Below are 22657 nucleotides of genomic sequence, written 5' to 3' on the forward strand. Positions count from 1 at the left end.
TATGGTTGTCCCTCTTGTAGGAGCAGACATAATTTTGGGTATCCAGTGGTTTCACAAGTTTCTTCCTGATGTCAAGTGGGACAAGCACACGTTCCAGATTGATCGGAATGTGTCAAACACCCCGGTGACCATTAAATGTGAGCCAGGTATTCCAAACTTTCCGCTCATAAGCCACTTGCAGGCTAAGCGAGCAGTCAGGAAAGGCGCACAGTGTGCGATGATTTACATCCAGACAGCCCAGACGGTGGCCAGTGCTTCCGAGAAGTACTCGGTTCTCCATGAAAAGTTCCAGAAGATTTTTCTTCGGGACAGTCTCCCTCCCCAGCTTCCCCCGTCCAGACCGGAGGATCACAAGATTGACCTCCTCCCAGGCTCGGAACCCCCGAGCAAGTTTCCGTATCGCCTTTCTAAGGCAATGGAATCGGAGTTGGACCGCCAACTCCAAGAATTGTTGCAAGCTGGCTTCATCCGCCCCAGCGTGTCGCCATTTGCAGCACCGATCTTATTTGTCAAGAAGAAAGATGGGTCTTCTCGGTTGTGTGTCGATTATCGTGCACTCAACAAGCTGACTATCAAGAGCAGATTCCCGATGCCTCGAATTGACTATATTCTCGAGAGGCTGAATGGAGCTAAGGTGTTCTCTAAATTGGATTTAAAGAGTGGGTACCACCAGGTTCGGATTGTTGAGGGGGACATCCCCAAGACAGCTTTCCGTACAGAACGGGCCCACTATGAATTTGTGGTCATGCCATTTGGTTTGACGAACGCCCCAGCTACATTTAACCGCATGATGATGCGTATTTTCCGGGAGTTGATTGGAGTGTGTGTGTTCATATTTTTGGACGACATACTCATATTTTCAGCTACAGTTGAGCAGCATGACATTGATGTGGAGAAAGTCCTTAAGTTGCCGGAAAGCAACGAGCTCTATATCAATGAAAAGAAGTCCGAATTTTATCTGTTCCAGGTACATTACTTGGGATATATAATCAGTGCCGAAGGCATTCGACTTGATCCGGCTAAAGTGGCCGAGATTGTTAACTGGGAAGTACCTCAGACTGCTTATGACATTAGATCATTTGTGGGTATATGCCAGGCATATTCCACCCACATTGATAAGTTTTCTGATCTCTCTGCAGACCTCACCGATCTGCTAAAGGGAGTGAAAACAAGGAGGCAAAAGATTCGAATGACTCCACGAGCGTTGGAGGCATTCCAGAACCTCAAGGTGGCTTTGTCTGAAGCGCCTTGTTTAGCCCTTGCCTCATGGGACGAACCATTTCAGGTGATCACCGATGCGAGTAACATCGCAATTGGAGGTGTATTGCAACAGAATGGTCATCCAGTAGCTTACATGTCTCGTAAGTTACTGCCCGCCGAAAAGAACTACTCAGTCTATGATCGTGAACTCCTAGCAGTTATACAGGCCTTGAAACATTGGAAACATTTCCTGTATGGCCGTGACTTCGAGGTCCGCACTGACCATCAGGCATTGCGCTGGATTCAGACGATGCCAAGTGCACAGTGGAGTGATCGACAACACCGCTGGAGTCAGATATTCCAGCAGTTCGGTGGCATGATTGAGTACCTTCCAGGAAAGGCCAATCCAGTGGCCGATGCTTTGAGCAGGAAGGGACAAGTATCTGCGATTCAGACCACTAGACTGGATCTTGTTGGTACTGGACTAGAAGACATGAAGCACACGTACGCGGATTCCGAGGAATTCGGTACTCAGTGGGAACAGGCATTGGATGCCACAGGACCATGCCATTTTCTGATACGCGATGGTTGGCTTTACTACAAAGGCCGACTGTGTGTCATGAAATCATTCCGGGCAGCTCTTCTCCATGATGCCCATGACGCCATTACAGGTGGTCATAGGGGCATGAATTCGACTCTGGAGAAATTAGAACGGCAATACTATTGGCCAAAGATGAGGCGTGATGTGTTTACATATGTACAACGCTGTGACATTTGTCAAAAGGTGAAAGCTCCTCGTGGAAAGAAGATAGGGTTGTTACAGCCTTTGCCAATTCCTGAGGGTCCTTTCCAAGACATTTCAATGGACTTTGTCACAAATCTGCCTCCCAGTCCGAGTAAGCGTAATACACAGTGTTTGACTATTGTTGACAGGTTCAGCAAATTTGTGATGCTTATTCCTTGCAGGGCCAATGTGACCGCCGAGGATGTTGCCCAGCTATTCATTCGGCATTGGTACCCGATTGGTGGGATTCCTAGGACCATAGTGTCAGACCGAGATGCCAAGTTTACCAGTCATTTTTGGAGGGCATTGTTTGATAATTTTGGTACTAAGTTGAATTTTTCCAGTGCACTCCACCCACAGACAGATGGCCAGACAGAGATATACAACCAGTTGGCCTTTGATGTGCTGAAGTGCTATGTCCACGATCAGCAAGGTAAGTGGGAATCGTTTTTGCCTTTAGTTCAAGCTGTTTTAAATGACTCTTTTTCTTCAGCTATTGGCAAGACTACATATGAGGCAACGTTTGGAAGGCCTTTCCAGTCGTTGTTAACCAGGACTTCGTCTTCAGTACCGGAGGCGAACAGGGTGACGGAGTCTTACCAGGAGATCCTAGAGTCCGTTAAAGACAGATTGGCTAAAGCGCAAGAGGCCTACACTCGACAGGCCAATAAAGACCGAAGGGACATGAAGTTTTCGGAAGGCGATTGGGTGTATCTTCGGATTATGCAGCAAAGATTGAAGCAGGTGGGCAAGCGATGCCCAAAGTTGTCTTTCAGGAGCTTTGGACCATTCCCCATCCGGAAAAAGATTAATGAGGTGTCTATGCAGTTAAAGCTACCTCCGAGTTGGACTATGCACGATGTATTTCATGTCAGTTGGTTAAAGCCATATGCAAGTCCACCCCCTTCAGAGGTCAAAGACGAAGCGGAACCAGACATCATTGATGAAGCAGAAGTAATGGTTCCAGAACAGATCCTTCTGCACCGTTTCAAGCATGGCTCAGGCCGAAGACTACGACAGTTTCTCACGAAGTTTCAAGACCGAGGAACTCATGAAGCGGTATGGCTCGACAAAGAATTTTTCGAAGACTATCCGGCTTTATTGACGGATTATTTGGAGGCTATGCAGCTTCCGTCAAGTTAAGCAGAAGGGGATGTCACGTGCATCCCGCACTTGGATGCCACGTAGACATTTCTGTAGAGAAGGTGCAGGACCTGGGATGGCGAACTGGTCCCATGTGAGCCCAGTCCGGGACGAGTCAGCCAGGGATCCATCTCAGTCGTCCGAGGTCAGGTGTGCATCGTCCTGCACATGAGTCCAAGGTCAGGTGTGCATTGTCCTGCACATGAAGCAGTGCCAGTCTGCGCTGTGAGTCTCCCTCTGGAATGATGTCAGATGTGCTGTGTATCTGGTTTGCAACTGGATGCCAGGTCTCTGTAGGCATGTAGGTTGCATGTAGAGATGGGGCCAGCCCATAGGGCTACCCCAGTGTGAGGATTTGTATTTGCACTTGTAGAATGGGCATGGGGGAGGTATAGAACCATCCCCAAGGGGCCAGGAGGGCCCCCATTGTGCCCACCAGCCATGGCTTGGGCTGGAAGGGCTGTCGGCCAGCCCTAGGGCTGCTGGACAGGCAGCCGACAGGGTCACAAACCCTACCCAGCCAGTCGGCCAGGTGTGGGGGGCAGTCCCACACCCATGCGCATGGTGCCCAGCAGTCAGGAGGCTGTCCCAGAACATATGCGCAGGCTGGACAGCAGTTAATCAAGTGTGAAAACGTTTATTAATTAGACTCAGTCGTGGATGCTCCCTGAAGCCAGCCGACTGCATAAAGTAGAGGGTATAAATACCCAAGTCATAAATCATTTCACTCATCTCATAATTCACCAAGTGCTCCAAGCAAACAAGGGCCAGGACAGCCAAGAACATTGCTAAAGCAAAGGGGTGAAGGACTGAAGGTCAAGGGCAGGTTTTCCAGCCAAGAAAAGGTCAAGTACTTTGTATTTGTTTTCAGATTTACATCATTCTAATAAAGCAAATACACCATCCGTGGTGGGGGCCCTACAGAGGGTAATTGGGACCCAATACTGTGTCCTCTCCATCTCCCCCTTCTCTCTCTATTTTCTGCACATCGTCTTTCAGTTTGTGCGTTAATTCCGTCGCGAAAAGAGTGCTGATTTCTGAGTTTTGAAGTACCGATCCTTCTCCGAAGCTTCCGCATATTACAGTGGTATCAGAGCCTACTTCAAGGACAAAGATTCAGCAAAGAAAACCAGAAAAATTTTTCGCTCGTGTGGTTGGTTTTTAGACGCCGGTGGACTACCCCTTTCGGAGTGACTCCTGTCCCTCGAAGGACGGTTGGTTTTTAGCCTCCGGAAGCCTCCGGAAGTCTCCCACACAGATAGTGGATGGTCAGATTGCGTTCCGGAAAGGAACTGCATTTTCCCGCTATGGCGAACTTCGGCGACGAGAGAACACCAGAACCATGGGACCAGAGTGCACCAGGCAGCCCAGCTAGGGCACCCGGCTTGAGTGTACAAGACATGTTCCAGCAGATGATGCGAGCAATCGCAGACCAGACAACCAAGTTGGATGAGCAGAAGGCGCGGATTTTGGCTCTGGAGGAGCGTTCTCGCTCTCCAGCATCGCGTTTTCCATCTCCTCCTCCCTCTCCTTCCGTACCCCAGATACCAGATCCTCGTCACAGGGACCCTCTCGAGGGGTCACAACCGCAACCAAGCTCCTTGCTTGAGATGCAGATGCGCGCATTGGAGATTCGACAACGCGAAGACGACGCCATGCGACGAGTGGAACACGAGCGTTACCTCAGAGCTTTGGACGCCAGATTGACACCGGCGGCGCCCGCGAATCATTTTCCCGAGAAAATGAACTTCAGTAAGTATAATGGTAAACTCGATCCCACTACTCTGTATTCATGGTTACATCAATTTGAAGCTTACTTTGCCGCAGTTAGGAAATCAGATATTGACAAAGTGATCTTAGCCAGTTGGTATTTGGAAGGTGAGGCCATTCCCTGGTGGACTCAGTGGGCTCATGCCCACACCAGATCAGGTATGGCAGCTTATGGGTGGGACGAGTTCGTCCATGACCTTAAGCAGCGGTTTTTACCGCCCCACTACCTTGAGCGACTCGAAGACGAGTTCAGGGGTGCGCGACAGAATGCGCAACCAGTCCTTCAGTTTGCCAATAGAATTTCGACCTTGTGTCTACAATTAGGCTTATCTGATGCGGACAAGAAAGGGCAGTTTTTGTATGGCCTGGACACGCAAATCCAATGGGAGGTGCGTATGTTTAGGCCAGCCACCTTTGAGGACGCACTCTCGCTTGCGCAGAGTGCAGAAATGAAACACAATGGTGGCAAGCCCAAGACTTCCCAGCCGGCTTCTCCCAAGGCTAACGCCTCGGGGGGCAAAAGCCAGAACCAGACGGGGTCTTCCCCAGGACAAAGCCCGGGAGCCTCTGGCTCCAAGAACTCGAACAATGCGTCTAAGCTTACTCCAGACCAGAAAGCGGAGGCAGGCAAGACAGGTGGCAAGTTGAGTGCTGAGGAGCTTGCTCAGTACAGGAAGGAGGGTAGATGTTACTTTGTCACACAAAAGGACATACTTCTCGGGATTGCCCGAAGAAGCCTCCAAAGGCCGCCGCCGCCTCCACAGCTTCCGTGGTGAGTACAGCTCCCACACAGACCCCAGTGGCTACCCCTAGTTCTTCAACCCCCGGTGCTTCAGTTGGAGCAATTATTAGCCGGGAGCTCGAAGATAAGCAGAAGGGCGCCCATGACCAGGAGTATGAGCGCAACGAATTGCTCAAGTCCTTTGGCTACATAGGTGGCCAGAGAGTCGTTGTCTTGTTTGACAGCGGCAGCACGGAGGATGTGATCACGAAAGAGGCCGCTAGGCGTGCCCGTTTCGAGCTGACTCCGGTGGACAAACAAGTTGAGGGTTTTAGCACAAGTATGACAACGAGCGTCAAGTATGAAGCTCTAGGTGCTAAGTTAGTCATTCAGGGCATAGAGTTTGTGCGTGACTTTATGGTTGTCCCTCTTGTAGGAGCAGACATAATTTTGGGTATCCAGTGGTTTCACAAGTTTCTTCCTGATGTCAAGTGGGACAAGCACACGTTCCAGATTGATCGGAATGTGTCAAACACCCCGGTGACCATTAAATGTGAGCCAGGTATTCCAAACTTTCCGCTCATAAGCCACTTGCAGGCTAAGCGAGCAGTCAGGAAAGGCGCACAGTGTGCGATGATTTACATCCAGACAGCCCAGACGGTGGCCAGTGCTTCCGAGAAGTACTCGGTTCTCCATGAAAAGTTCCAGAAGATTTTTCTTCGGGACAGTCTCCCTCCCCAGCTTCCCCCGTCCAGACCGGAGGATCACAAGATTGACCTCCTCCCAGGCTCGGAACCCCCGAGCAAGTTTCCGTATCGCCTTTCTAAGGCAATGGAATCGGAGTTGGACCGCCAACTCCAAGAATTGTTGCAAGCTGGCTTCATCCGCCCCAGCGTGTCGCCATTTGCAGCACCGATCTTATTTGTCAAGAAGAAAGATGGGTCTTCTCGGTTGTGTGTCGATTATCGTGCACTCAACAAGCTGACTATCAAGAGCAGATTCCCGATGCCTCGAATTGACTATATTCTCGAGAGGCTGAATGGAGCTAAGGTGTTCTCTAAATTGGATTTAAAGAGTGGGTACCACCAGGTTCGGATTGTTGAGGGGGACATCCCCAAGACAGCTTTCCGTACAGAATGGGCCCACTATGAATTTGTGGTCATGCCATTTGGTTTGACGAACGCCCCAGCTACATTTAACCGCATGATGATGCGTATTTTCCGGGAGTTGATTGGAGTGTGTGTGTTCATATTTTTGGACGACATACTCATATTTTCAGCTACAGTTGAGCAGCATGACATTGATGTGGAGAAAGTCCTTAAGTTGCCGGAAAGCAACGAGCTCTATATCAATGAAAAGAAGTCCGAATTTTATCTGTTCCAGGTACATTACTTGGGATATATAATCAGTGCCGAAGGCATTCGACTTGATCCGGCTAAAGTGGCCGAGATTGTTAACTGGGAAGTACCTCAGACTGCTTATGACATTAGATCATTTGTGGGTATATGCCAGGCATATTCCACCCACATTGATAAGTTTTCTGATCTCTCTGCAGACCTCACCGATCTGCTAAAGGGAGTGAAAACAAGGAGGCAAAAGATTCGAATGACTCCACGAGCGTTGGAGGCATTCCAGAACCTCAAGGTGGCTTTGTCTGAAGCGCCTTGTTTAGCCCTTGCCTCATGGGACGAACCATTTCAGGTGATCACCGATGCGAGTAACATCGCAATTGGAGGTGTATTGCAACAGAATGGTCATCCAGTAGCTTACATGTCTCGTAAGTTACTGCCCGCCGAAAAGAACTACTCAGTCTATGATCGTGAACTCCTAGCAGTTATACAGGCCTTGAAACATTGGAAACATTTCCTGTATGGCCGTGACTTCGAGGTCCGCACTGACCATCAGGCATTGCGCTGGATTCAGACGATGCCAAGTGCACAGTGGAGTGATCGACAACACCGCTGGAGTCAGATATTCCAGCAGTTCGGTGGCATGATTGAGTACCTTCCAGGAAAGGCCAATCCAGTGGCCGATGCTTTGAGCAGGAAGGGACAAGTATCTGCGATTCAGACCACTAGACTGGATCTTGTTGGTACTGGACTAGAAGACATGAAGCACACGTACGCGGATTCCGAGGAATTCGGTACTCAGTGGGAACAGGCATTGGATGCCACAGGACCATGCCATTTTCTGATACGCGATGGTTGGCTTTACTACAAAGGCCGACTGTGTGTCATGAAATCATTCCGGGCAGCTCTTCTCCATGATGCCCATGACGCCATTACAGGTGGTCATAGGGGCATGAATTCGACTCTGGAGAAATTAGAACGGCAATACTATTGGCCAAAGATGAGGCGTGATGTGTTTACATATGTACAACGCTGTGACATTTGTCAAAAGGTGAAAGCTCCTCGTGGAAAGAAGATAGGGTTGTTACAGCCTTTGCCAATTCCTGAGGGTCCTTTCCAAGACATTTCAATGGACTTTGTCACAAATCTGCCTCCCAGTCCGAGTAAGCGTAATACACAGTGTTTGACTATTGTTGACAGGTTCAGCAAATTTGTGATGCTTATTCCTTGCAGGGCCAATGTGACCGCCGAGGATGTTGCCCAGCTATTCATTCGGCATTGGTACCCGATTGGTGGGATTCCTAGGACCATAGTGTCAGACCGAGATGCCAAGTTTACCAGTCATTTTTGGAGGGCATTGTTTGATAATTTTGGTACTAAGTTGAATTTTTCCAGTGCACTCCACCCACAGACAGATGGCCAGACAGAGATATACAACCAGTTGGCCTTTGATGTGCTGAAGTGCTATGTCCACGATCAGCAAGGTAAGTGGGAATCGTTTTTGCCTTTAGTTCAAGCTGTTTTAAATGACTCTTTTTCTTCAGCTATTGGCAAGACTACATATGAGGCAACGTTTGGAAGGCCTTTCCAGTCGTTGTTAACCAGGACTTCGTCTTCAGTACCGGAGGCGAACAGGGTGACGGAGTCTTACCAGGAGATCCTAGAGTCCGTTAAAGACAGATTGGCTAAAGCGCAAGAGGCCTACACTCGACAGGCCAATAAAGACCGAAGGGACATGAAGTTTTCGGAAGGCGATTGGGTGTATCTTCGGATTATGCAGCAAAGATTGAAGCAGGTGGGCAAGCGATGCCCAAAGTTGTCTTTCAGGAGCTTTGGACCATTCCCCATCCGGAAAAAGATTAATGAGGTGTCTATGCAGTTAAAGCTACCTCCGAGTTGGACTATGCACGATGTATTTCATGTCAGTTGGTTAAAGCCATATGCAAGTCCACCCCCTTCAGAGGTCAAAGACGAAGCGGAACCAGACATCATTGATGAAGCAGAAGTAATGGTTCCAGAACAGATCCTTCTGCACCGTTTCAAGCATGGCTCAGGCCGAAGACTACGACAGTTTCTCACGAAGTTTCAAGACCGAGGAACTCATGAAGCGGTATGGCTCGACAAAGAATTTTTCGAAGACTATCCGGCTTTATTGACGGATTATTTGGAGGCTATGCAGCTTCCGTCAAGTTAAGCAGAAGGGGATGTCACGTGCATCCCGCACTTGGATGCCACGTAGACATTTCTGTAGAGAAGGTGCAGGACCTGGGATGGCGAACTGGTCCCATGTGAGCCCAGTCCGGGACGAGTCAGCCAGGGATCCATCTCAGTCGTCCGAGGTCAAGTGTGCATCGTCCTGCACATGAGTCCAAGGTCAGGTGTGCATTGTCCTGCACATGAAGCAGTGCCAGTCTGCGCTGTGAGTCTCCCTCTGGAATGATGTCAGATGTGCTGTGTATCTGGTTTGCAACTGGATGCCAGGCCTCTGTAGGCATGTAGGTTGCATGTAGAGATGGGGCCAGCCCATAGGGCTACCCCAGTGTGAGGATTTGTATTTGCACTTGTAGAATGGGCATGGGGGAGGTATAGAACCATCCCCAAGGGGCCAGGAGGGCCCCCATTGTGCCCACCAGCCATGGCTTGGGCTGGAAGGGCTGTCGGCCAGCCCTAGGGCTGCTGGACAGGCAGCCGACAGGGTCACAAACCCTACCCAGCCAGTCGGCCAGGTGTGGGGGGCAGTCCCACACCCATGCGCATGGTGCCCAGCAGTCAGGAGGCTGTCCCAGAACATATGCGCAGGCTGGACAGCAGTTAATCAAGTGTGAAAACGTTTATTAATTAGACTCAGTCGTGGATGCTCCCTGAAGCCAGCCGACTGCATAAAGTAGAGGGTATAAATACCCAAGTCATAAATCATTTCACTCATCTCATAATTCACCAAGTGCTCCAAGCAAACAAGGGCCAGGACAGCCAAGAACATTGCTAAAGCAAAGGGGTGAAGGACTGAAGGTCAAGGGCAGGTTTTCTAGCCAAGAAAAGGTCAAGTACTTTGTATTTGTTTTCAGATTTACATCATTCTAATAAAGCAAATACACCATCCGTGGTGGGGGCCCTACAGAGGGTAATTGGGACCCAATACTGTGTCCTCTCCATCTCCCCCTTCTCTCTCTATTTTCTGCACATCGTCTTTCAGTTTGTGCGTTAATTCCGTCGCGAAAAGAGTGCTGATTTCTGAGTTTTGAAGTACCGATCCTTCTCCGAAGCTTCCGCATATTACAGCTTCTTAGGAATGTGAACATATGCATCACTCCCAAACACACGAAAATGGGAGACATCTGGTTTCCTACCAAAATACGCCTCAAAGGGAGTCATGTTCGGTACTGACGTCATTGGAGAACAGTTGAGGATATGGACAGCCGTAGCCACAACCTCTTCTCAAAGTGGACGAGGAAGATCACGATGCTCCAACATCGTCCTCGTCATCTCCACCACAGTCCTGTTCTTACGCTCAACTACTCCATTCTCTGAAGACGAACCTGTATTGGCCAGCTCCCACTTGATGCCATGTTCCGCACAATACCGCACAAATGCATTGGAAGAAAACTCTCCTCCTTTGTCAGCCAGAAGAGTCTTTATCTACAAGCCAGACTCTTTCTCCACCATCACATGCCACTCCTTGAACTGAGCAAAAGCTTGGTCCTTCTCGGAAAGGAAATAAACCCAAGTGAATCTATTGCAATCATCAAGCAGCAGCATAAAATACAAAGAACCTCCCAAGGATGGCGTCTGCATAGGTCCACACAAGTCAGTGTGCACCAACTCCAGAGATTTTGAAGCCGGCCTAGAAGCCTGCTTCGAAAAAGATTCCTTGTGCTGCTTACCACGAATGCAAGAACTACAACGTCCCTATCTGCTGCCAACATTTGGCAAGCCAACCACCATCTGGTCCCGAAAAGCTCGCCGCCGCAACGCATCCACATTCAAGTGGCCAAACCGAAAGTGCCACAAGTCACCAATCTGAGAGCCTATAAAAGAGGAGAGTGCGTGCACGCCCGTATTTGGTGTCTTCCCATTTTTCCTCACTCTACGTATTTTTTCCCATTTCTGCCCCGAGGTGCTAGTCAACTTTGTCTGCTGGCTGCCCGACTGCTCTGCTGATGCCCGACCACGCCCTCAGTGCTGGCCAACTGATCTTGATCTAGCTGACTAACCATTGTGCTGGTCGTGAGCAGTCAGGCTGCTGTCGGCCTGTATTGAGCTAGCCGACCAGCAGGCAAGGGCCATATAAAATGGCCCCTTGCCCTCACACTTCTGTATTCTGTATTCTGGGATTTTATTGGTGTATATAGCAGAGTTACACTAGCTTCTCTCTCTCTCTTTCATCTGTGTATTACTCTCTACAGCAGTTGTCTTCAATTCTGTTGTGCATTCTGACATGGTATCAGAGCCCCATGTGGCTTGAAGCTTGGAGACAGTGGGACGTCGAGCGTTTTGTGATTGACCCCCGCAACAGCAGGATGCTCCGCGTTCAGTTCGAGTACCCAGGTGGTTGGTACACACCCTTCGGGAGTCAAGTGTTACGGAACTTCCCTCCGAATGGACCACAGAGGACGGACCTCGAAGATCGCATAGTGTTCGTGATAAAAGTCATTCAGCAGAGCTTTTACAAGTAAACTATGCTTTGATGTCTCGTATCATGCGGGACAAAGAGCCCACTTTCGTCAAGGAATCCCTTGCACAGGATACTTGGAGGAAAGCCATGCAGGTGGAACTAGATGCCATTGAGAAGAATAACACTTGGGAGTTGGTTCCGAGGCCGTCGAAACGGTCGGTCATTGGTGTCAAGTGGGTCTTTAAGACCAAGTATATGTCAGATGGGTCAGCGGACAAACACAAAGCCAGACTTGTGGCTAAGGGTTATGCTCAGCGGCCTGGCATCGACTATGAGGATACCTTTGCACCGACAGCGAGGATGACCACGATTAGGACCGTTCTTGCCCTCGCTTCTTCTCAGCGGTGGCCAGTATTTCAGATGAATGTTAAATCTGCGATCCTTAATGGTAACCTGCAAGAGGAGGTGTATGTTGAGCAGCCTCCAGGCTTTGAGGTTCCAAGATCAATGGGGATGGTTTACACGTTGCAGAAGGCCTTGTATGGTCTTAAGCAGGCTCCCAGGACTTGGAATCAGAAGATTGATTCCTTCTTTCTACATACACAAAAGAGTCACACAGATTTCGACGTTAGATTTGGGACAAAAAAAAAGTCAAAAAATTTGCTTGGAAAAAACGCATTTCCTACAAGGAAACGTTTCCAAGTTTCCTTCCCTGTAGGAAACGTGTTTCCTAACTACTATGCTCTCAGCAGCGGTATGTTCATGAGTTGCTTGAGGCCTTTGGGATGGAGAACTGCAAGTCTATCACGTCACCAATGGACTCGAACACAAAACTTACAATGAATGATCCTTGTGAGCCAGTTGATGCCTCTCTGTACCGAAAGCTGGTTGGTTCATTGATCTCGTTGCTGAACACCAGATTGGACTTGAGCTTTCCTGTGGGGCTGTTGAGCTCATTTATACAGACACCATTGAAGTCTCATTGGGACGCAAGATTGCGGATCTTGCAGTATCTGCAAGGTACGAAGGATCTTGGACTCTTCGACACCACTGGAGGTTGAACGAAGGAACGAGTTCGACTCCAAGGTTGGAGTGACTCAGATTGGGGAGGAGATCCAGACACGAGGAGATCTATATCAGGCTACAGTTTTACCCTCGGCTCAGGAGCAGTTTCATGGAGTAGTAAGAGGCAACCAACTATTGCCTTGTCGTCGATAGAGGCAGAGTACCGAGCTGCTTGCAAGGTTGTGTGGCTGCGGAGGTTGCTTGGCGAGATTGGGTTTCCACAGACGGAGCCCACGGTCATCCAGTGCGATAACCAGAGCTGTATCGCTATTGCTTGGAACCCGTTCTTTCATGCTCGGACCAAGCACATAGAGATACTCACTTTGTTCGTGAGAAGATCTTGGCCGGTGACATCTTGCTTCTTTATTGTTCGACGGAGGACAATGCAGCGGACCTCTTCACGAAGTCTCTTACCTCAGGCTATGCTCCGGCGGCACTCTAGCTCACTGGGGTTGGTTCCACATCCAGGAGCTGAGAGGGGGTGTTAGCAGTCATCTCCTGTCTGTACACTATGTCAGGGCCTCTGTTGTGGGTGTGCCCGCCCGTATTTGGTGTCTTCCCATTTTTCCTCACTCTCCGTATTTTTTCCCATTTATTTGGAGCTGTGTGTGGGCTGTCGGCTGCCCCCAGGTGCTGGCCGACTTTGTCTACTTGCTGCCCAATTGCTCTGCTGATGCCCGACCACCCTCTCAGTGCTGGCCGACTAATCTGGATCTGGTTAACTAACCATTGTGCTGGTCGTGAGCAGTCAGGCTACTATCGGCCTGTTCTGTCGACCAATCCTAGATGCCTGGCCGACTGTGTTTGTGCTGCTGTTTGATTTGGTGCTGCCCGACTGTACTGCACTGCTGACCGACTACCCTTTTGCTGGAACTTGTTGATGTGCTCTCGCATTGTCGATGACTTTGCAGGATTCATCACCCGCATCTGAGCTTCCAAGGAGATCCTCTTCATGGGTTATACCCTGTTGTACAGAGAAGCCAAATGCTGCCAAATCCCTCTGACCAGCGTCATATGCTTTATGTGATTGATCACCTGTGGTGTGCAATTTAGGAAGATGAAAGAATAGATGGGGGCATTGACACGATCCCATAATTGTGCCTGAGCCTCCCGCTCCTTCCGTATAGAGGGTAACTCCCCGTCTTCCAGCTCCGGCCATGGAACACCAACAACAATGAAATCAGCCAAGTCATAAGACTCCAAAACAAACTCCATCATTACCTTCCATATGCCATAGTCGTTCCCGTCCAATTGTCGGTCCACCGAGAACATGGGGAGTGTTGGGATCTTCACGTGCTTCTCAGCCATCTCAAGCACGTCTGCCATCTCAAGGGTTCACAAGGTCTTGTGAAGGGAGGGTGGATGGGAAAAAAGAAGAAGAAGAGGCTGCAAATAATATGCAAGGTGGCTGTCCAACGGTGATGGCCGCCTTCTACCTGATCTCCAAGTCCCATACAACCCAAACAATCTCCAATCAGCACCTCAAATCAACAAACCCTCAATGTCCCACTGTCTCCAAGCTTCAAGCCACCTGGGGCTCTGATACCATGTTAGAATGCAGAGCGGAAATGAAGACAACTGCTATAGAGAGCAAAACGTAGATGAAAGAGAGAGAGAAAGAAGTTGTGTAACTTTGCTATATACACTCAAGAAAATCCTGGAATACAAGTGGAGAGTGTGGGGGGCAAGGGGGCCATTTTATATGGCCCCACGCTGTTGGTCGGCGAGTCTAAAACAGGCCGACAGCAGCCTATGTGCTCACGACCAGCAGTAGAGAGCCATGACCAGCAAACACCCTGGTCGGCTAGTAGGTCCCAGCAATCGGCCAGGTCTGCTGAAGATAAGTTGGGTAACAACACTCAGTCAGCCAGCAAAAGGAGACAGCTGACAGCCAAGCCGCACCTCAGAAAAAGGGAAAAAATACATGGAGAGTGAGGAAAAATAGGGAAACACTAAAAACAGGCGGGTGCACCCACAGCAGAGGCCTTGGGGCTAGGCCTCATTGATTGTGCTATTCAGAGCCGTGCCCTGCTGGGCAAGCTGATTGTTAGAGGACTCCTTCCTGATGGTGAGCCTTGGAAGGACCTCCTCTTGGCTTGGATTTCAGCCCGCACCCTGAGTCTAGGGGGCCCTTGGCCATAGAGCACCAGATGGATCTTCAAAGATATGCGGACCCGCGGTTTTAGTCCAGCTTTTGAGGACAGATTTGCAGCCAGTTTACTTTGAGCTTGAGCTTGGATTTCAGCCCGCACCCTGAGTCTAGGGGGCCCTTGGCCATAGAGCACCAGATGGATCTTCAAAGAGATGCAGACCCGCGGTTTTAGTCCAGCTTTTGAGGACAGATTTGCAGCCAGTTTACTCTAAGCTTGGGATCACCTCAGGCCGGCCCTTAGGCAAATAGCTCAAGCCCTTAGGCAAATAGCTCCAGTAGCCTCAGAGAAGCGGCTTTTGCAGCCATTGGTCTAGAACCCCTTGATCCATTTACCCAGTGGCCACATGTTGGGGGCCTGACCTTATGTATCATAGGGAGCGTTGAGCATAGGACCTGCCAAGTCCCTTGGAGACTAGATCGCACACAGACAGTTACCCCCGGAGGTGCAGGAGAGAGACCTAACAAGGATCCAGGGTAGAGACAAGCTCTGCATTGACAAACTATTCCTCAGGAGTGGCTGACTCCTATAAAAGACCCAACTCCCCCAGTGTGGCTAGGCATGTTTACCATGCATGATATTCTTGTGGCAATCCATGGAGCGGATAAGGACATTGGTCTACTCATCTTTTCTATTGGATCCCATGGCAGATTAGAGAGATCCGAGTTCCCCTTAGAGGATTTCAGTGGCTGCACCTTACAAAGGGTGGGGGTGATTGGATTTCAGGCTCGGGAGTGGCAACATAGACACACCGCCGGCCAAGGTGGCTAGGGAGAGATTCTGGCGACTATGGATATGGGAGTGCCGACCTCTCACGCGCCTTCAGTGGACCCTGGTTAGTGGATTTGGCATGACCCTGCTGATCGGGAGGAGACACTGGATGGCCCCTTCTTTGCATATACAGCACAGCTAGGCCGCAAGATCCAAATGCCAGAGATTGATGGCACCTCGGCAGCAGCAACACACTGGCAGTCAAAGGGCCTCTCACAGCATTTCGTCTCAATTTTTTGGAAGAGGCTTTGGGATAGTTTTCGGCCTAGGAAGATTACCCTCTTTCTTTGGCTAATGGCACACAGGAGCTTGGCGGTCGGCACTTGGTTGGCAGATGGAGGTAGGCCAACAACTTGCCCGCGGTGCGGCCACCCCTAAGAGTCTCAACGACATTGCCTTTGGGATTGCCTGAAGGCTCAGCAGGTTTGGCAGCAGAAGCAAATAGAAAGAATTAGTATAGCAAATAAGTAGTTGATAGGGCAAATGCACCACTAAAGATAGAAAGAATAAGCACAATATCAACTGGCCGCAACTCGAACGAAAAATTCACAATGTGAAATCTGCATGTCCGCTAATACGGCTGAATTATATGCTAATGTCATGCTCTCTAGATGCTTGCCTTCTTGCCAAGACCTGCCTTGGGCTACCTCTATGCGAGGATTCTCGCCAACACTCGTAAGATGCGTGAGAGATCTATCTGATGTATGCCTTTCCATGCTCTTTGACCTCCTTTATATAGGAATAGAATGGAAAGTCGCGTTCAGGTCGATTTTGCCTTTTTGACCTACATAATAATGTCCAAAAAGCTCATATTTTGTATCCAAATTGAAGGCATATGCTTTATATGTAGTGCTACATGTGAATATGCACTAACTCCATGGGCACTTTTGTCCTAGAGGTTTTTCCCCTTGGACATCTAGTGTGAAAGGATGCTAGCTGGGTTTATTACTGTCACTTGTACTTGTACCACTTATCATTATTGTGCGAATATACATACAAGTACTCCTCCCTTTCTCTCTCTCAATCAATTTGCTTTGTGCCTCTGTGTGTGTGTGTGTGTGTGTGTGTGAGAGCTTCCATTGCGCCATAAACCCTAAAACTAGGTTTTTATGAGCCAACATTACCTTTCGTAGAAAGTACATAATAGGCACGTGCCAAAGCCAGAACCAAAAACAAGAACAAGAGCCAAAGTAAGAGCCAGAAGCCAAACAAGAACCAAAATTGTAAATCAAGTGGGTGGACCTCTCCAAAGCCCGTTTGGACAAGAATGACGTCAGCCCGATAGTTTTCGAGAAGGTAGATCTTTCCAAATCATATTTGGAGGAGGTCGTCCCCACAGTTCCGAGGAGCTCTCTCCAATCCTGTGAAGAGGATAAGACTACATGTGATTCCAAATATCCACATACCAAGCAAGAGAACTTGAAGACTAAATCAAAGAGCTTGGGGATCAAGGCGAAGGTTATAAAGTGGAGTCTTGAATTGGACCAGAATGAAATCAAAGCAAAGGTGTATGGAGTACCCTAGTGCTCCAAGCTTAGCAAGAGGGGATGTCATGTGCATACGTTAATCTCGATGCTCATGGACATGATTAGCTTTCCTAGCAAGTATATGGGCAGATTTAGAGGCAAATTTAAACCCAATTTTGAGGCCCTACAAAATCCCAGAAGTGCCCAGAACATGCACCCATGAATGGGACACCTTTTGGACATAGTTTCGAGGCCAAATATGACTTTTTGGACACAAGAAAAACCGACCTAAGCACGGCTTTCATCCTATCCCTATATAAAGGAGGTCAAAGGGCATGGAAAGACAAAAATCAGATAGATCTCTCAAGTATCTCACAAGTGTTGACAAGAACCCCCGCATAGAGGCAGCCAGAGGCAGCTCTAGGCAAGAAGGCAAGCATCTAAAGAGCACGGCCAAGATATGGAATCAACAAGCTTTCGTATGCACGTAGATTAGCATGCATGGACTAGATCTAGGTCAAGATTCAAGATCATTGTACATATTCATGTTTGAAATATACAATAGATTAGGTCTACCTTGCCTTCTAAGTGTTTGCTAAACATGGGATTAGCATTAATGTCTTTTGCTTAGCATTAATCATACACGCTTCCACAAAACATGTCACATGGGGAAGAGTCTGGAGGACTCTATGGCTAGGGGGTGAGCCTTGAGCCTCCCTCCTACGTGGTTTCTTGTGAGATAGTTCCAGGGTTGGGTCAAGGGGAATCTTACATTTAGGTCCATGGACAACAACTTGATTTTGAAAGAAGCATATGTTTTAATAACATTAAGACAACAACTCTTTCAATTTCAATGTAGATATTTCTTGTTATCAATGACAACAAAGCATTGGGACATTGTAATATGAGGCCCTAAGTGAGTCGCTCTACCCTTAGTGTGATTCCGCTACCATAGATAGAGAGGTAGGAGTCTCACAAAGATAGAGGGATAGAAGTCTCACAACTGGTATCAAAGCTAAGACAAGTTTAGACGTGATATTACAGCATTTAGATATATTTTTATCGTATGATGCACTGATAGTATTTTATTGGGTTTCTCTTTCAGATGGAGCAGCAACTTGCCAGTCTGGAGTTCCCGAGCTATCTCAAAAGGACGACATGATAGCTTTCACATTCGAGCATCTCCTCTCTTCAACTCGTTATGCTAATCGAATCGCCCTAGCTCGGCATTTTGAGAGACTTTATTTTCCAACCACTGGTGATCAGAGCTACAGGTGGTAATAAAAGCCTGCGAACATGATCCTAAACACATATGGTGACAAGACAGACTAGAAGGGTTGATGGAAGTGGGCCTAATCTCCTGAGAATCCTCCTATGTGGAGATAACTGATCGTATCTACTCGCTCACATGGCTTTGAATGTGAATTAAAGCATCTTCTTAAGTTAAAGCACATAATGCATCCTTTCACACTAGATGTCGATCTGCCCAAGGTAAACATCAGGCCAAACCTCAGTAAGAAAGCCACCACAGTTATATTGTTTTGAGTCATCAATTAATGTATTAATGCAATCACACGTATGCAAAGCCGGAGAAGAGCACCAGGAGTGACTTATGGCCTCTCGACCACGAAGGGATCAAGGACAAGCTAGTACCTTGCCTTCTCATGAAATCACGGAATAAGCAAGAGCCACCCCCAAAGTTTTGAAGACGTAGAGACAAAAAGGGGAAGACTGCATGACCATTCAAGATGGCTCAAGCAAGGACACTACCTTTGATATCTCCTCATCATTCTCTAAAAAGGAGATGATTCTACAGCCAGCCATCGAGCCTAATGAAGTTATCACAACCTACCAAAGAAGCTGTCACGATATTCAGACCCCATTGAGGAAAAGATCATGCTAGAAGCTACTCAAGAGTTAGTAAAGGCATGCCAAGAGAGTAAGCTTCTAGTAGTGCCAATCGCCGCGACTTGTCCTACCCTAACTTCACATTGCATAAGAGAAGACATGGGAAGCAATCTATTCTTTCCATAATCAGAGAGGAACATCTCCAAGAGGAGAACTCAGAATCGGAGCGGGTTCAAATATATTGGACATGAGCTTTGATACCATCGTCTCCAAGATTTTAGGATATGATCTGAGAGTTCCACTCTCAAAAGGCTAGTGCACATCCCTTACACCACTGCATGTCCTAATAGCTACAAAGTGAGAGCACCCACACTCCAAGGGACATTGCTAGACTCTCTGCTTTCCTCTCTTCTCAAGTGGAGATTCCAATCTACTCCTTGCTTCAAGGAAACTTAAGACTTGAGATAGCCTGTGTAAGTAGAGATACAGCTTCTGGCCACAATTGGGTCTATTGCACCAACACTTGCACACTGTTAGTAAGACTGCGTGTCTTGGAAAAGGTCACACTATCTAAAAAGACCTTTGCATCCTAGCTTGGATCCAAGTCCTTGCCTCCAACTCCCATACTTCTCTATAACCATAACATAAAAGATAAGAGTACATACTATAAGGGAAAATACTCTATTCAAGTTCCATAGTGTGAGCACAACTATAGGAGCCGGTGCTATAACTAGGCCAAACTCTAATAACCAAAGTGGATGTCATTCAGTGTAAAACCACTAGCAACATATCAACCATAATCTCACCAACCATGCCAATAAAATAAGTGTGAAGGTGTCACCCTCGCATGTCACATCCATATCCGCACTAGTTGACCCATGAATGGAGAGCACAATCAATGGGGGATCCCTGGCAGCTGAATGGCAATCACTGACCCCTTAATTAGCCATGTTATGAAAACCCAATGTGATAATTTAGTCTGTGGGGCATGCAGTTTTTCAGCAAGGCACTAGCCTACTCTACATGTGAGGGAAACTTTGAAATTGAGGTGGCCTGTCGGGGGTAGGGATGCAGCTTTTGGTTGTTGCTGCAAGCTTCAAGCCCAGGTAGTGAGATTGTAAATCCTGGAGAAAGGCTTGACTATCTGAAAACAACAATTGCAGTCCCATCCTCCAAGCCCCGATACCAGATCAATAACCCATTAAAGCAGCATGGCACAATGACCCTAGCACAATGGATGGGCGATGACCATCCCCTGATTGATGCATAAACAACCAATTGTGATAAGATATGCTTTCGCTGAACCCCATGCATGAACTAGATAGAGGTCACATAGAATGCGATCCAGTGTGGTCCAGAAGCTGCTGATGATACTTCCACGTAACATACATGCACAATCTGTACTGTCAGAAATATTTCAAAAGACAGAAACTTGAAAGAAAAGGATTGCTACATGGGGATCAAAACAAAATATGCATTTCGTACATGGATTGTTACAAGACAAGAGGGTAAAAACAGCAAAAAATGGATTGTCAGAACTTAGCAGGCTTGTTATGATAGGGAGGTGGAAAGTAAGAAATACTTCCTGGGAAGTGGGCATAAACATAGATAGATTGCCATTGAATTAGGCGTGTTATGATAGAGAGAGAGACTTAATTGAGCAGGTAAGAAGAAGGGTAGCGAGTGGCACCTGTAGCTTTGAGGCCAGACTGGTGTTTGGTTGAAGGAGCCATGGGATGGCGCTCTACGAGTATGAGGGGAGTCCGAAGGAGAGGAGGAAGAGTCCGAGGTCTCGCCCTTGTCACCAACTCTGCTCACTGCATCTTGCTCCTCTTCACTCACATAGATGTGCCCATCAAAGGCAGACAATGACTGGTTCTTCCGCATTGCCAAGCGCCTAAGCTCCCCACACTTGCCCAGACAAAGAAAAACAACCCCCCAACTTGACAAAACCCTCAATAAAACCCCCAGAACCCTCTCCCTTCTTAGCTTGCCTCTTCCTCTCTTTGCAACTGGGCTGCCTGCGAAGAACCCATGTCAAGCTCTATTCATTTTCTCTCTTTGCTAAACCCAGAAATAAAATTAAATAAATAACTGTGTTGCCATTGAAGAGCCCAAATCAGGGACTGCTCATTTTCCTATATCCTGCTGCTAATGTTTCCAAATCAAGTATTTTCCGATAGCCTATGTGTTGGTTCGTGAGCCCAAATCGAACACTTCTCAATACCAAAATCCTGCAAGAAACAGCCTCAATAGCTTGCTGGTTCTACTAGCTTAATGGGATGGTGGGTTTTGGGCCTGTTTTTTGTTATCATGCTCTGATGATAGCGGGGCTCTTCTCTGAAGGGGCAGAAGTACGTGTCAAAAACTCCAGCAGATGCAATATCCTTATAATGCATGCCCACTGCGCATGATGTGCATCAAAACAAGCACTCCGTGAGCTAAGCTGAAATGGTGGGTGGTGATAAATATCAGCACGTGCTGGGCAACAGCACCAAAAACAGATGGGGGAGAGAGATAGAGAGAGAAGTCTTCTTCTATGATATAAGAGAGAGAGAGAGAGAGAGAGGGGTCTTCTCCTATGATATAAGAGAGTGTTTGGGGAGACACACACACAGAGAGAGAGAGAGAGAGAGAGAGAGGGGTCTTCTCCTATGATGGCTTGCTATATTGGTCGCTATTCGTAGAGGAACCTCCTACTGTTTTGCTTTGCAGCTTTGTTTTCTAAGATTGAGGTGATGTTTTTGTCTTCTGCATTCGTGTTTGCATGTGCTTGCGCTGATCAGTGATGAAGATGATGTTTATCTCTCCCAAAAGCTAGCGAGAGAGAGAGAGAGAGAGAGAGAGATTTGCTCCTACGAGTTGGTTTCTTGACTTTTTGTGCAGCTGGCTCTATGGCCTATTCTGGGCCATGGTTAAGGCAGCGCACTGCTCCCGACCCTGTTAGAGCCTTGTGACTTATTTGTAAGGCGCCATATTTGGGAAGATGGGTGGGTGACAATCAAAATAAACCATAAACTCGATCAAGGTTCTCTCTCTCTCTCTCTCTCTCTCTCACACACTCTCCCTTCCAAAGAGTCGTTCTCAATAATTAGCTCTCTACCTCTTGTTAATTTCTTTGAACGTGGGAACATCCTATTATTGAAAGGTCCAGTCTCCTTATCATATGGATTGAATCTCTCTCTCACACTGTCACTCACACACACACACACATCTAATGCACACATGCGCTTATCTACTTCACATGATGTGAACTACAAAGCAATGCCATCCAAAGGAAAAATAGGGGCTATTTTACCAGATTTGCCAAAAGCTATTGGGCTATTTCACAAAGAAAAGTTATAGCCAATAAATTTTAGTCATGCCCTTCTAAATTTGAGTGTACTTAGCATCACCAACAAGGAAAGGTCTTCAATGCACGCGTCAATGAAAAATATATGATATCATGTTAGCACAAGTGACATCGGTTTTTTAATAGGTCTATGTACATTCTTTACATTTACATGAGATATATTGTTCACTTCTTGTATTTTTATCTGAGGTCTATGTACATTCTATACTTTTAGATGAGGTGTATTGGAGCTATTTGTAGAGATGGGATGTTAAGCCTTCATCCTAAAAGTATGCATACTTAAAGTAAATGTATGATATAAAAACATGTTAAAATAGCATTAGGCGAAATATGGACTCTCATTTTTGCCCCTTAAGGATTTCCACACCTCCTCTCTCTAGAAAAATGGGCTCATTGATTTTTGCAAATCAACTCAGAAGTGAGCAG

The 22657-nt window shown here is 47.7% G+C and overlaps 1 protein-coding gene across 2 annotated transcripts in view; it reads right to left on the bottom strand.

Moving 5' to 3' along the window:
- LOC147635295 (amino acid transporter AVT1C-like) overlaps positions 1 to 21793 on the bottom strand; it is a 39597-nt gene extending 17804 nt beyond the window's left edge. For both annotated transcript variants that reach the window (XR_015266624.1, XM_086802540.1), the window contains exon 1: positions 20570 to 21793. Coding sequence is in view for 1 of the 2 variants with exons in the window: in XM_086802540.1 (XP_086658666.1) it covers positions 20570 to 20766 (197 nt within the window). In the remaining variant the exon portion in view is untranslated. The remainder of the gene's footprint in view (positions 1 to 20569) is intronic.
- Positions 21794 to 22657: the final 864 nt, after the last annotated feature.

This window comes from Cibotium barometz, chromosome 9, assembly GCF_041138505.1.
Source record: "Cibotium barometz isolate CiBa-2024 chromosome 9, ASM4113850v1, whole genome shotgun sequence".
Classification (NCBI taxonomy): Eukaryota; Viridiplantae; Streptophyta; class Polypodiopsida; order Cyatheales; family Cibotiaceae; genus Cibotium; species Cibotium barometz.